At 39.6% G+C, this 14,444-nt stretch overlaps 1 protein-coding gene across 1 annotated transcript in view; it reads left to right on the forward strand.

Annotated features, from left to right (window-relative positions):
- Positions 1 to 6,496, forward strand: part of HSDL2 (hydroxysteroid dehydrogenase like 2) — a 69,034-nt gene extending 62,538 nt beyond the window's left edge. Inside the window, exon 11 of the mRNA XM_045468874.1 lies at positions 6,213 to 6,496. Coding sequence (XP_045324830.1) covers positions 6,213 to 6,325 — 113 coding nt within the window. The 3' untranslated portion in view covers positions 6,326 to 6,496. The remainder of the gene's footprint in view (positions 1 to 6,212) is intronic.
- Positions 6,497 to 14,444: the final 7,948 nt, after the last annotated feature.

A 14,444-nucleotide genomic window follows, 5' to 3' on the forward strand; every position in this document is an offset into this window, starting at 1 on the left:
GTAGGAGCCCAACTTCATTTGCTTACGTGTGGATATCCAGTTTTCCCAGCACCATTTGTTAAATGGACTATTCTTTTCCCATTGAATGGTCTTGGCAACCTTGTTAAAGATTAGTTGACCATAGATGTACGGGTAAAATTAATACAGAATTACCATATGGGGTGCCTGGGTGGCTCAGTTGGTAGAACGTCCGACTTCAGTTCAGGTCATGATCTCACGGTTTGTGAGTTCCAGCCCCACGTTGCACTCTGTGCTGACAGCTCAGAACCTGGAGCCTGCTTCGGATTCTGTGTCTTCCTCTCTCTCTCTGTCCCTCCTCTCAAAACTCACGCTCTGTCTCTCTCTCTCTCAAAAATAAATAAACATTAAAAAAAAACTAAGAATTACCATATGACCCAGCATTTCCACGCCTATATTCAAAAGAAAGTAGACTCTCAAATATGTGTATACTCGTGTTCATATCAGCTCTATTCACAGTAGCCAAAAGTTGGAAACTACCCAGATGTCCATTAACAGATGAATGGATAAACAAATATTATTCAGCCATAAAAAGAAATGAAGTACTGATTCATTGTAGAATGTGGATGAACCTTGAAAACTTAAATAAGTGAAAGAAGCCAGACACAAAAGATCAAATATTACATGAATCCTTTTATATAATACACTGGAATAGGTAAATCCATGGAGACAGAAAGCTGATTGGTGGTTGCCAGGGCCTAGAAGGAAGGGGAACTGTGAATGCATAATGGATGTAGGTTTCCTTTTGGGGTGATAGAAATGTTCTGGGACTAGATAGAGGTGGTGGTTGTACAACACTGTGACTGTACTTAAATGCTGAATTGTTCACTTTATTTTTTTCTTTTTTTAATTTAAATTTCTGTTAAACATACAGTGCAATATTGGTTTCAGGAATAGAATTCAGTGATTCATCACTTACATAAAACACCCAGTGTTTGTCACAAGTGCCCTGCTTAGTACCCATCACCCATCTAGCCCATCTCCCACCCACCTCCCTTGAATTGTTCACTTTAAAAGGATTAATTTTGGGGTGCTTAGATGGCTCAGTTGGTTACGTGGCTGACTTCAGCTCAGATCATTATCTCTCTGTCCAGGAGTTTGAGCCCCGCAATGGGCTCTGTGCTGACAGCTTGGAGCCTGGAGCCGGCTTCTGATTCTGTGTCCCTCTCTCTGCCTCTCCCCCACTCACACTCTGTCTCTCTCTCTCTCAAAAATAAATAAACATTAAAAATTTTTTAAAAATAATAAAAGGGTTAATTTTATATCCTCTGAATTTCACCTCAGTTTTTAAAAGTATATATTTTTATTTTTTTAATTAAAAAATGTTTAATTAAAAAAAAAATTAACATGGGGCTTGAACTCATTCCCAAGATTGAAAAGTTGCATGCTCCACCAACTGAGACAGGTGCCCCAAAGTGTATGTGTATTTTTTTTGAGAGAGAGAGCACGTGAGAGTGGGGGAGAGGCAGAGAGAGAGGGAAAGAGAGGATCTGAAGCAGACTTTTTGCTGACAGCAGCAAGCCTGACATAGGGCTTGCCCAGGAACCTCGAGATCATGACCTGAGCCGAAGTTAGATGCTTAACCGACTAAGCCACCCAGGCGCCTCCAAAGTATATATTTTCAAAAAGTTTTCTTTGGCCTTTCCCCCTTTTTCTCCACAGAGGTGATCTCCTTCAGGTATTTTTGGTATTTCTTTCATTATCTAACTCCACATTTTTCAATGCGATCACATTTCTCAATGTTAGATGTATACTTAATGCTGTTTTGTTTAGATTCAGTAAAGACTGGCAGGTGGGATTTAAGTTCTCTTTATAGCACCTTGATTTTGCTTTACCTCCCCCTCTCCCATCCTCCCAATTAATTATATCACCATTTTTGCTTAAGTCAATACTCTGTGTTTGTTGAAATAATTATGATTCTGATGTAGCTTCCTGCTGAGTCAAATAGTATACTATTATTATGTTTCCTCTCAGAACTTTTCTTTTTCCTGGACATAATAATTGCCCTATTTTTCCCCATTAGAATAGGTGTAAAGAAACTGAGCAAAATCTTCCTATGCTCTCTTCCCACAACCTTTTGATACACTTTTCCACTGTGCCAGTTGTGTCAGATTACCTGTCAGTCTACTTTTTTCCTGGAGCCCTTTGTCTTGTTATAATAGACAGATAGGCTCATTAAGCCTGCCACGCAGCTGTGATCCTAGAAATTTTTAACTCTCTCCAGCACTGAACCTCTTTTTTCCCGTGTCTCATGTTTTTTCTTGGCTTACATCCTCTTTTGGTGGCTGGCACACATTCTCCAGTAGCTTCACGAGAAAGGATACAGAAGAGGTAGTATTTTGTGAGTGTCTAAAACTACTTATATCCCACCAACACATTGTTTGGCTGGGTAGAGATTTCTGGGTTGAAATTCATTTTTCTTCAGAATTGTGAAGCCATTGCTCCATCTTCTAAGATTACCATTGAGAATTTGGTACTATTGTTGTTCTTAATCTTTTGCGTCTACCCCCTCTTCTTTCTAAAAGCTTTGGAATCAGAATGCTCTCTTTCTCTGTAGTGGTTTGAAATTTCACAATGATGCAGGGTCGTGTGGTCTTTTTTCTTCTTCTTTTTCTTTTTCTTTTCTTTTTTTTTTTTTTTTTTTCATTTTCCTGGGTATTTGGTGGCCCCCTGGGAATGTGTCTTATCTCTTTGATCTCTCAGTTCTCACTTTCTGGAGAAAACGTTTGATCTTTCATCATCTCTTTCTTCGGTTGCACATCTCTTTGTATAACCTTTTTATTTTTTGGGAAATTGATTCACCTTCCTATTTTGAACTATTTTCTTTTTTTATATAGTAAGGAGAAACTTAATTTGGGAAGACTGTTTTTGGGGGTGGTGCATGGAGAGAGACTTTTGCAATGGGAGGGGGATGGTTGCAATAGAGAGTTGACTTCTGTGACCAGAGATCTGCAAGTGCCTCTTTCCTATTGTACTTTAGTATTATCTGTCAACTTTTTAATTTCCAGGCATTCACCTTTGTTGTCATTGTTTTTTTTTTTAATTTCATTAATTTATTTTTTCTTTTCAAATTTTAATTTGAATTCTAGTTAGTTAACATACAGTGCAGTATTGGTTTCAGGAGTGATTCGTCACTCACATACAACACCCAGTGCTCATCCCAACAAGTGCCCTTCTTAATGCCCATCACCAGTCTACCCCATCCCCTCCCCACCTCCCTCCATCAACGTCAGTTTGTTCTCTATCATTAAGAGTCTCTTATGGTTTGTTTCCCTCTCTTTTATTTTCCCCCCTTCTCATATGTTCACCTGTTTTGCTTCTTAAATTCCAGTCATTGTTTCTTCTGTTACCGTTCCCTTCCTACTCACTCAATCCCATTTTGTTCCAAGCCTTCTGCTGCTGCTTCTCTCCCTTCCTTCTCATTTTCCTCCCCTACCCCTTTAAGTTGCTTCCTCTTTTTTTCCCTCTTTCCTGTGCTTTGTTCTTCCCCCTTTCTCTAGCATTCTGTTCTTAATACATTGTTGTTATGTCTTCTCTTAACAATAAGGACATGAATTATGGAATTTTTTATTTTTCATTTACTTTGTTTGAGTTTTCTTCAGTGCCTCACTTTGTTTCCTCCAGATGGCTTTTACCTGTGTGTTTTGTTGTCTCCACTTGATGTCCATTCTTTTTTATTTGTTTTTAATGTTTATTTATTTTTGAGAGAGAGATTAGACAGTGTGAGCTGGGGAGGGTCAGAGAGAGGGAGACACAGAATCCGAAGCAGGCTCCAGGCTCTGAGCATCAGCACAGACCGTGAGATCATGACCTGAGCCGAAGTTGGATACCCAACTGACTGAGCCACCCAGACGCTCCTTTTTTTTTTTTTTTTTAATGTTTATTTATTTTTGAGAGAGAGAGAGACAGAGCATGAGTGGGGGAGGGGCAGAGAGAGAGGGAGACACAGAATCCGAAGCAGGCTCCAGGCTCTGAACTGTCAGCACAGACCCTGATGCGGGGCTTGAACTCACAAGCCATGAGATCATGACCTGAGTTGAAGTCGGATGCTCAACCAGCTGAGCCACCCAGGCGCCCCTTTAATTTTTTTTTAATGATGTCTATTCATTCTTTGTAGGCAAGTCTCCATAAAGCTGGTTGGAAGCTGCGTATGTGTGAGTAGGGCTTGAGGACTAGTAGGTTCCACTGGAGGGTGACAGAACAGGGAGCCAATTTTTTAGCTGAAGGGCACCTAGATGTCAGTGATTGTAGGTTTCCAGAGAGCTGTTCTGTTCATTTATTTATTTATTTTTTAACGTTTTTTTGTTTTGTTTTGTTTTGTTTTGTTTTGTTTTTGAGACAGGGAGAGACAGAGCATGAACAGGGGAGGGTCAGAGAGAGGGAGACACAGAATCTGAAAGAGGCTCCAGGCTCTGAGCGGTCAGCACAGAGCCTAATGCGGGGCTCGAACTCACGGACCGTGAGATCATAACCTGAGCCGAAGTCGGCCGCTTAACCGACTGAGCCACCCAGGTGCCCCTGTTCTGTTCCTTTAAAGAACAAAGATCGGGGCGCCTCGGTGGCTCAGTCAGTTAAGCGTCTGACTTCAGGCTCAAGTCATGATCTCACAGTTTGTGAGTTCGAGCCGCACATTGGGCTCTCTGCTGTCAGCACAGAGCCTACTTCAGATCCTCTGTCCCCCTCCCTTTTCCCTTCCCCTGCTTGGGCTCTCTCTCTCAAAAATAAATAAACATTAACAAAAACGCAGATTTTCCAGTATCCTCAATGTAAATAAAAATTACCCTTTATTTACTTATTTGTAAATGTTGGTATTTTAGCATCACATTTCCATAGAAGGTTGCACAGCTCAGTTTATTCATTAAAGTAAAAGAATTAGACTTGATTCTTTCTATCCCTAAGCAATCTATAATATTGTGTTACAACCCCTACATAGAATAATTTAAAGGTGTTTTGGTATGCCTGTGGCTCTGTCAGACGAGCATCTGACTCTTGATTTTGGCCAAAATCATGAGTCCCAGGGTTGTGGGATCTAGTGCCACATCAGGCTCTGCCCTGAGCATGGAGCCTGCTTAAGATTCTCTCTCTCCCTCTCTCCCCCTCTCCCCCCTCCCCCTCTCCCTCTTCTCCTTCTCTTCCCCTCTCCCCCTCTCCCTGTCTCCCCCTCTCTCCCTCTCTCCCCCTCTCCCTCTCCCTCTTCCCCTGCCCTCCCTTCCTCCCTCTGACCCTCTTCCCAGCTTGTGCTTCCATGCTCTCTCTAAAATAAATATATGTTTTCTAATTTTTAAAAAGAAGAATTTAAAGGTATTTAATATCTCAATATATATAAATACATTAACCCACACAAAGATCCTGTCTGTGTGTGGCCCAGTAGAAGTTTACTAATGTACCAGACATATATTGTGTGTGCTGGAGATAATGCCATAAATTGGCATGCTATAGGTCAGAAAACTATAAATGAGAATCAGAAACACCTGGCTTTGAATTGCAATACCATTATATACACACTATGTGACATTGGGGAAGTCAAAATCCTCTCAGAGCCTCAGTTTCCTCATTAACTCCACTATGTGCCAGACCCTGTACTAACACTGGAATAAGAGTAGCAAATAAAAAGTTTACTCCCTCTGTGGAGCTTCAGTTTATTTTATGTTGTTATTAACTACAATTCCATTTTAATACTCAGGTTTTACATCCTGACATTTCTGTGGTTAAAATATTGCTAACACTTTTGTTGTCCCTACCCTATATTTTTAATGATAATTTCTTAAGAATATCATATGTATTTACAACATTTGATTTTTTTTTAATATAAACCTGAATGCTAAAGTTTAATGAACTAGTAGATTGGAAAATCAACTAAAGTAGGTAGATTTGTTTACTATAATTCATCTGAGGGCGATGTACCTTTAATGTACTGTAACTTGTATATAAATATTGCATCTTCAGCTTTTTGATATAATCTTTTGCTGATTGTTGTTTTTACATTATCTCTCATACTATAATATATTTTTAACATCTAAGCCTAGGAATTGGGATTCCCAAGGTACTGATAAAAAAAATTATGGAATAGAAATTTGTGTGCTTCCGAGATTTATAGAACTCAAGGAGATTCTTTTTATAATGTGTGTTCTTGAAGTCGTATATCCCTAAGGGCACTAATGGATGCTTTTCCTTCTCTCATTTTCTCATTTTAGGGAAGCTAAAACCAACAATGGCATTCATGTCAGGGAAATTGAAGATTAAAGGAAACATGGCCCTAGCAATCAAATTGGAGAAGTTAATGAATCAGATGAATGCCAGGCTGTGAAGGAAAAGGGAAAAAGATTGTTGACTGCCAAGCTTAAAAAGTAAAAGGGCTCAACAGTTAAAAATCTGTCTGTTTTCTTCTCTGTCATAAGGATATGCATGTTTATTCTGGAAAAAATAGAATTTCTGTATCTATAAGACTTGAAATTGTAATTAAAACAGCTAGCTAACATAAGTTTCATTACATGGAATCCTAAGACAGTCTGCCTTTTGTATTTAGTGAGTTTTGCCCTCTGAGCTCTATATTTCATTCACTATTTTCTAGGAAAGTTATGAGCAACTAATCAGGTCCCAGCAGTAAAATTAGCTCTTTTCAACACTTTTTCCCTTATAAAAGGAGACTAATCTCTTTTAAACTTTTCAGTTTTGGATTGTATACTAATGAAATCTGAATGATATTTTAGATTTTTATATACTTTTTTTAAAGAAGATCATCCACAGTGCATTTTCACAGAAATCACATAAACTACTTAATAATATTATTTGTGAAGACTAATGAAACAAAAAGTTTTTCATTTTAACTAGATTTCTAGGTATGTTACCTATAGTAAAATATTATTAATGTAATTCAAGTAATTATAGTATGTATTTTCTTTTTAAAGTATGTAATAATGTCCTAAAATAAAATAATTTCTCCCCAGAAGTATGCATTTGGTCACAGCATTTTACAGTGAACATCAGGGATGCCTTGCTGACTCAGTCTGAGGAGTACGTGACTCTTGATCTTGGGATCATGAGTTCGAACCCCACATTGGGTGTAGAAATTACTTAAAAATAAATAAAAGCTTTTATTTTTTTATTTTTTTTTTCAACGTTTATTTATTTTTGGGACAGAGAGAGACAGAGCATGAATGGGGGAGGGGCAGAGAGAGAGGGAGACACAGAATCGGAAACAGGCTCCAGGCTCTGAGCCATCAGCCCAGAGCCTGATGCGGGGCTCGAACTCACGGACCGCGAGATCGTGACCTGGCTGAAGTCGGACGCTTAACCGACTGCGCCACCCAGGCGCCCCAAATAAAAGCTTTTAAAATGAGAACATTAGAATAGTTGGTTGTTATGGGCTGAACTTCATTTGTTGAATTCCTAACCCCAGTACCTCAGAATGTGACTGTACTTGGAGATAAGGCATTTAAAGAAGTGATTAAGTTAGAATGAGACTTTAAGGGTGGGCTCTAATTCAGTCTGACTGGGCTCCTTATAAGAAGAGGAAATTTGGAGATAAAAGACCAGGGATGTACACACAAAGTAATGACCATGTGAGGAACAGCAAAAAGGCAGTCATCTGTAAACCAAGGAGAGAAGCCTCAGAAGAAGCCATTCTACCAAGACTCCTGCTCTCCAGAACTGTAAGATTTTTGTTGGTTTAGCCACCCGGTCTGTGGTATTTTGTTATCGTAGCCCTAGCAAACTAATATAATGATTTGTTTTTCTTTTTTTAAAAAGCTAAGGATAAAAAAAAAAAAAAAAAACAAAAAACAAGAAACAACCCTTTCCTTTCATTTCATATGTTAAAAATTCTTGCTCAGAGATGCCTGGGTGGCTCAATTGATTAAGCGTCTGACTCTTGGTCTCAGCTCAGGTCATGATCTCATGGTTTGTGAGTTCAAGCCCCACATCTGGCTCTGTGCTGACAGCACAGAGCCTGCTTGGGATTCTCTCTCTCTCTCCCTTTCTTTCTCTCCTCCACTTGGGCTCTTTCTCTCTCTCTCAAAATAAGTAAACTTAAAAAAAAAAAAACTTGCTCAGTGTAATTCTTTTACTTCTCATTTTACATTCTCTAATATTACTGAGCTTAATTCTGGCATTCCACAGAATCATAATATTAAAAAGCATTTATCTGTATAGTACAAATGAGGAAACCTGATCAGAGATGGGAATAGACTAGCCCAAAGCCAAAATTAACAGTCCCTATCCAACGAAAACCTCCCAGGATATTATCGTTGAATAGAACCTGAAGACTGCCTCCTCATTCAGGAACCCCAGATGGATTGCCTTTGGGGTGGCAGCCTCACAACTGCCTTTACATCTGCCAGTCATTTCTAGCTACATGAAGATGCCGGTCAGATGTTGCCAGCAGGCTCGTTTTCTGCTGAAGTTTATTAATTTTTTTTAATGTTCATTTTGAGGGAGAGGGAGAGACAATGTGAGTGGGGGAGGGGCAGAGAGCAAGAAGGAGACAGAGTCTGAAGCAGGGTCCGGGCTCTGAGCTGTCTGCACAGAGCCTGATGCAGGGCTGGAACCGAGAGATTATGACCTGAGCTGAAGTCAGAGGCTTAACCGATTGAGCCACTCGGGTGCCCCTTTACTGAAGCTTATTAAAGACTTCTCTTTTCTGTGCCTTCTCCTAAGTGTCTCAAAGCTTTGGGAAAATAAAAAGTAGAAAATCTTGTGAGACAAGAATTCTGGGTTCTGATCACTCAAACATGAACTTGCTTACTGAGGCTTTAGAACATTAGGAAAAAGTATTTTCACAAGGGCCCTGGTATTCACATCTCTAATTGAGGAAGTTGGGTTAGGTCATCTGCAGCCCCTTTGTGCTCATTATCACTAAGTTCTGAGCCATCTGCAGTATTGTGTCAGAAATAAAGGTGGCCACACCTAGATTCCTGAAGCCTTCTTCTGCCACATCCGCCAGATGCCTTGATGAATTCACCTGTTACCTTTTTTTGGCTCTTACCCATCAGCTGCATTGAAGTTGTGGAACCTCCCATAAGTTTTGAATGGCCATGTTGTGTGTTGTCCAGCAACCAGTTGAACCCTATTTCTGAAATTAAAAGGTATGGAGGGAAATCAAGGTCACTTGGCTTGTGAGTGATTGAGTGAAGTTATTTAGACGTTTTGAAGATGGTTTGTTGCTAGTAATCCTATATTTCAACAAATCCTCTTATAAAGAGCCTCTTAAGCAGAAGGAAAAATGTCTTTTTTTTCCTCTGCCTATCAAGTTCTCAGTTGGAGCCTTGTAAATTAGATTAACAAAAGATAGCTTAAGAGAAAAAGAAAGAGAAGTGTATTAACATGTACATTACACAATTTGACAATAAATTATATTTTTTAAAAAGTGCATTACAAATATACGTGGGAGTATTCAGACATGAGTAACTCAAAGGGGTGGTTAGAACTTGAGCTTATATAACATCTTAACAAAAGAAAATACATTTTTAGAGAAATAATACCCAAAAAAATGAGTTTCTAGGGTGGCAAATTGTGCAAAAGAAAATACATGGTAGCAAGTTTAGTTTTATAAGAAACTGCCAAGGGGTGCGTGGGTGGCATCCGACTTTTGATTTTGACTCCACTAATGATCTCACTGACAGTTGGTGAGTGTGAGCTCTGAGTTGGGTTCTGAGCTAACAGTGCAGAGCCTGCTTGGGATTCTCTGCCTCTCTCTCTCAAAAAAAAATAAATAAACTTAAAAAAAAAAACAAACTGCCAAACTGTTTTCCAAAGTGGCTGTACCATTTTGCATTCCCACTGGCAATGAATCAGTGTTCCTGTTTTCTACATCCTCTTCAGTATTTGGTATGGTCAATGTTGTGGATTTTGGCCATTCTTTTTTTTTTTTTTTAATTTTTTTTTTTTAACGTTTATTTATTTTTGAGACAGAGAGAGACAGAGCATGAATAGGGGAGGGGCAGAGAGAGAGGGAGACACAGAATCCGAAACAGGCTCCAGGCTCTGAGCCATCAGCACAGAGCCCGATGCGGGGCTCGAACTCACAGACCGTGAGATCATGACCTGAGCCGAAGTCGGACACTCAACCGACTGAGCCACCCAGGAGCCCCGAAAAACAGCAGATTTTAAAAACAGCTTAAGAGGAACTTCTGGGTTGATGAACATGGAGAGTGACACATCTAGAGAAGGCAATGAAGCCTCACACCCTTTCCCCACACCTTCCATATCTTCTGTCTGGCTGTTCCTGAGTTACTAATAACTAGTAATCTAAAACAGGTTAATTAAAAATAAAAAGAATCTAATAGAACTTTGAAATGTATAATATAACCTATTAAAACTTTGCAATAATATAACTTGAGGGTTTCATTATTGTAGGGTTAATGCAAAACATTGTTTAAACACACACAAAAAAGCATGACAGTAAAGTTAGTGAAACTTAAAAGTATACACAGTTGACCATATATTTATCCAAGAAAGGACCAAATCACTTCCCAGCTATTCCCTACCCCTCTAGGAGATAAGAACTTTAATTCTCCCCAGTTTGAGGATAGGAGCTGGGCAGAGGATGGGAGCCAGTATCAAGTGGCATTCTATCTGAATTTGAAATATGGTAGGGTGTTTTATGGCAGTTTACTAATTTTCATGTTTGCTGTGTCCAATCTTCTGTTAAACCTATCTATTGGATTTAGAATTTTAGTTAGTACAGTTTTTGGTTCTGGAAAAATTTTTTTGGTACTATCTTCTTTTTTTTTTTTTTTTAATGTTTATTTATTTTTGAGAGACAGAGTGAGCAAGCGAGTGGGGGAGAGTCAACGGGGGGACAGAGTATCCAAAGCAGGCTCTGTGCTGACAGGGGCAAGCCCGATGGTGGGGCTCAAACCCATAAATTGTGAGATCATGACCTGAGCCAAAGCCAGATGCTCAACCAACTGAGCCACCCAGGTGCTCCACGTTTTTCTTTTTTTCTTTTTTTTTTTTTTTAATGTTTACTTATTTTAGAGAGAGAGCATGAGCAGGGAAAGGACAGAAAGAGAGGGAGACAGAGGATCCAAAGTGGCTCTATGCTGACAGCAGCAAGCCTGATGCGGGGCTTGAACTCATGAACCATGAGAGATCATGGCCTGAGCCGAAGTCGGACACTCAACCAACTGAGCCATCCAGGCACACAGTACTTCTTGTAACAGCTTTATTGAGTTATAATTCACATACCATATAATTCACCCATATAAAGTGTATAATCTAGTGGTTTTCATATGTTCAGAGTTGTGAAACCATCATCAGCATCAAGTTTAGAAAATTTTTCATCACCCCAGAAAGAAACCCTTTATTTTTTAGCAGTCACCCCATTTTCCCCCCAAAGCCTCTCAGGCCTAGACAACCACTAATCTACTTTTTGTCTCTAGACTTGCCTATCTGGACATTTCATATAAATAGAACCATAGAATATATGGTCTCTTGTGACTGGCTTTCTTCACACAGCATGTTTTCAAGGTTGATCCAAATTGTAGCATGTACAGTACTTCATTCCTTTTATTGGCTGAATAATACTCCATTGTATGAACGCACCACTTTTTACTTATCCACTCAGCAGTTGATGAACATTTGGGTTGTTTCTGCTTTTTGGTCACTATGAATAATATTGCTATGAACATTCATGTACAAGTTTTGTGTGCATGTTTTCATTTCTCTGGGGTATATACCTAGGAGAAGAATTGCTGAGTCATACAGTAGCTTTGTTTTACCTTTTGAAGAAATGCCAGTCTATTATCCAAAGCATCTGCACCATTGTAACAATATCACTAGCAGTGTATGAGGGTTTCAGTTTTCCACATCCTTACCGACACTTGTTATTGTCTATCTTTTTCATTATAACCATCTTGGTGTGTAGTGATATCATTGTGGTTCTGATTTGTGTCTCCCTGATGGTTCTATTTCATTCTTTTTTAAAGGTTCTAGCTCTTTAGTGAAATTCTCCATTTTGTTATTGATGTTCTTGAACATATTAACCATAATTGTTCTAAAAGTTGCATATAAAACTACAGTATCTGGATCATGTGTACATCTAATTCTAAAGTCCTTTTTTTTTCTTTTTTAAGAGAGAGAGCACAAGTGGTGTAGAGGGGCAGAGGGAGAGAGAGAGAGAGAGAGAGAGAGAGAGAGAGAGAATATCCCATGCAGGCTCCATGCTCAGTGTGGAGCCTAATGTGGGACTCGATCCCCCCATCCTAGGATCATGACCTGAGCTGAAATCAAGAGTTGGATGCTCAACTGATTGAGCCATGAAAGCACCCCTGTTTCTAAAGTCTTTTTTTCTTCTTCTTGGCTTTTGTGCAGTTAGTTTTTTCTTGGTGTATTTGGTGATTGTTGATAGAATGTTAGATTGTATATGAAATATTAAGATTCTTCAAAGAAGATTTTTTTCTTGCAGGCACATAGAACATGGAAAGATCATCTTGACCCACATAGTCATTTAAATAGTTCAGGCTGGGGCACCTGGGTGGCTCAGTCGGTTGAGCGCCCGACTTCGGCTCAGGTCATGATCTCACGGTGTGTGAGTTCAAGCCCCGCGTCGGGCTCTGTGCTGACAGCTCAGAGCCTGGAGCCCGTTTCAGATTCTGTGTCTCCCTCTCTCTGACCCTCCCCCGTTCATGCTCTGTCTCTCTCTGTCTCAAAAATAAATAAAACATAAAAAAAAATAAATAAATAGTTCGGGCTGTTTCAGGCATTGTTAGTGCTATTTCTGATATGATTTTACTCTTAGGGTATAGTTCTTCAAGGGTCTCAACTGCAAGTTTGAGGTTTCACTGGGACCCTGCCTTCCTGTTTAATTCTCTCTAACACTATACGACAGTCAAGTGTTGTTGCCAAGATTTTTTTTTGTGGGGGGGGGGGGGGACTCAGCAGTTTCATGGCTTCTTGCCTGTTGCGTGCACAAAGCAAATGCCTGTTGTGTGTACAAAGCAAATGACATATAGAGTGATTGACTCCTTTTGCCATGATTGCCTTTTCTCTGGGATGTTGGCCTCTTAAGTCCTAGCTGCCTTGATAGACTTGACCTCCAAATTTTGTATCCATAGCCCAATCAGACTGTTGAAAATTCTAGGATGCTCCTCACTGGTTTCTATACTCCTAGACACAAATCAACAATGCCCTAAGAAGGAAAAGTGATTGAGAATATAGGATTTACTTCAATTCCCTTCTTGCTGAGCTCTGGGACTCTCAAGCCTTGGTTGCCTAGGTTGCTCTACAATAGCTTTAAACAGTTTTTGTTGTTGTTTTAATGTTTTTTTTTTTAATTTTTTTTTTAATTTTTTTTTCAACGTTTATTTATTTTTGGGACAGAGAGAGACAGAGCATGAACGGGGGAGGGGCAGAGAGAGAGGGAGACACAGAATCGGAAACAGGCTCCAGGCTCTGAGCCATCAGCCCAGAGCCTGACGCGGGGCTCGAACTCACGGACCGCGAGATCGTGACCTGGCTGAAGTCGGACGCTTAACCGACTGCGCCACCCAGGCGCCCCTGTTGTTGTTTTAATGTTTTAAATACAGATTTTATAGTCCTTAGTGGGAGAAGTAGTTTGTTCAACAAAGTATTCCACCATAGCTGAAAGCCTGCATCATTGAAGAAATTCATCATGATGGAAATATCCTTTAAATGGGACTGCATTCTTTTTGTTTATTTATTTATTTTGAGAGAGACAGAGCTCAAGTGGGGGAGAAGCAGAGAGAGCGAGGGAGAGAGAGAATCCCAAGCAGGCTCTGTGCTATCAGCACAGATGCGGGGCTTGAACTCACAAACTGTGAGATTATGACCTGAGCCAAAATCAAGAGTCAGATGCTTAACCAACCGAGCCACCCAGGCACCCCAGGGATTGCATTTTTAAAAAGTTATTTGTAATAAAACCAAAACAAAAACATGTAATATAAAATTTATCCTGTTAACCACCTTTAAGTTTGCAGTTCAGTAGTGTTAACTATATTCACATTGTTGTGTCACAGATCTCTAGAACTTTTTCATTCTGCTAAACTGGAACTCTATTCTCGTGGAACAACTCCCCATGTTCCTCTCCCCCAGTGCCTGGCACCAGCCATAATACTGTACTTTGTTTCCATGATTTTGGCAACTCTAGGTATTTCACATAAGTGGAATCATGCAGTATCCCAATAGTCCTTTTGTGACTAGTTTACTTCACAAGAATGTGAAGTATTTCACATTTTCCTAGAATATTTTCAAGGTTCATTCCTGTTGTAGCATTTGACAGGATTTCTTTCTTAAAATTTAAGACTTAAGTCTGAATAAGATTCTATTGTATGTATCTGCCACATTTTGTTTATTTATTCATCCAACTGTGGACATTTGGGCAACTTCCACCTCTTGGCCATTGTGAATATGCTGCAGTGACAACGGGTGTGCAAATAACTCTTCAAGTTTCTGCTTTAATTGCTAGA

The sequence above is a fragment of the Leopardus geoffroyi genome, chromosome D4, assembly GCF_018350155.1.
Source record: "Leopardus geoffroyi isolate Oge1 chromosome D4, O.geoffroyi_Oge1_pat1.0, whole genome shotgun sequence".
Classification (NCBI taxonomy): Eukaryota; Metazoa; Chordata; class Mammalia; order Carnivora; family Felidae; genus Leopardus; species Leopardus geoffroyi.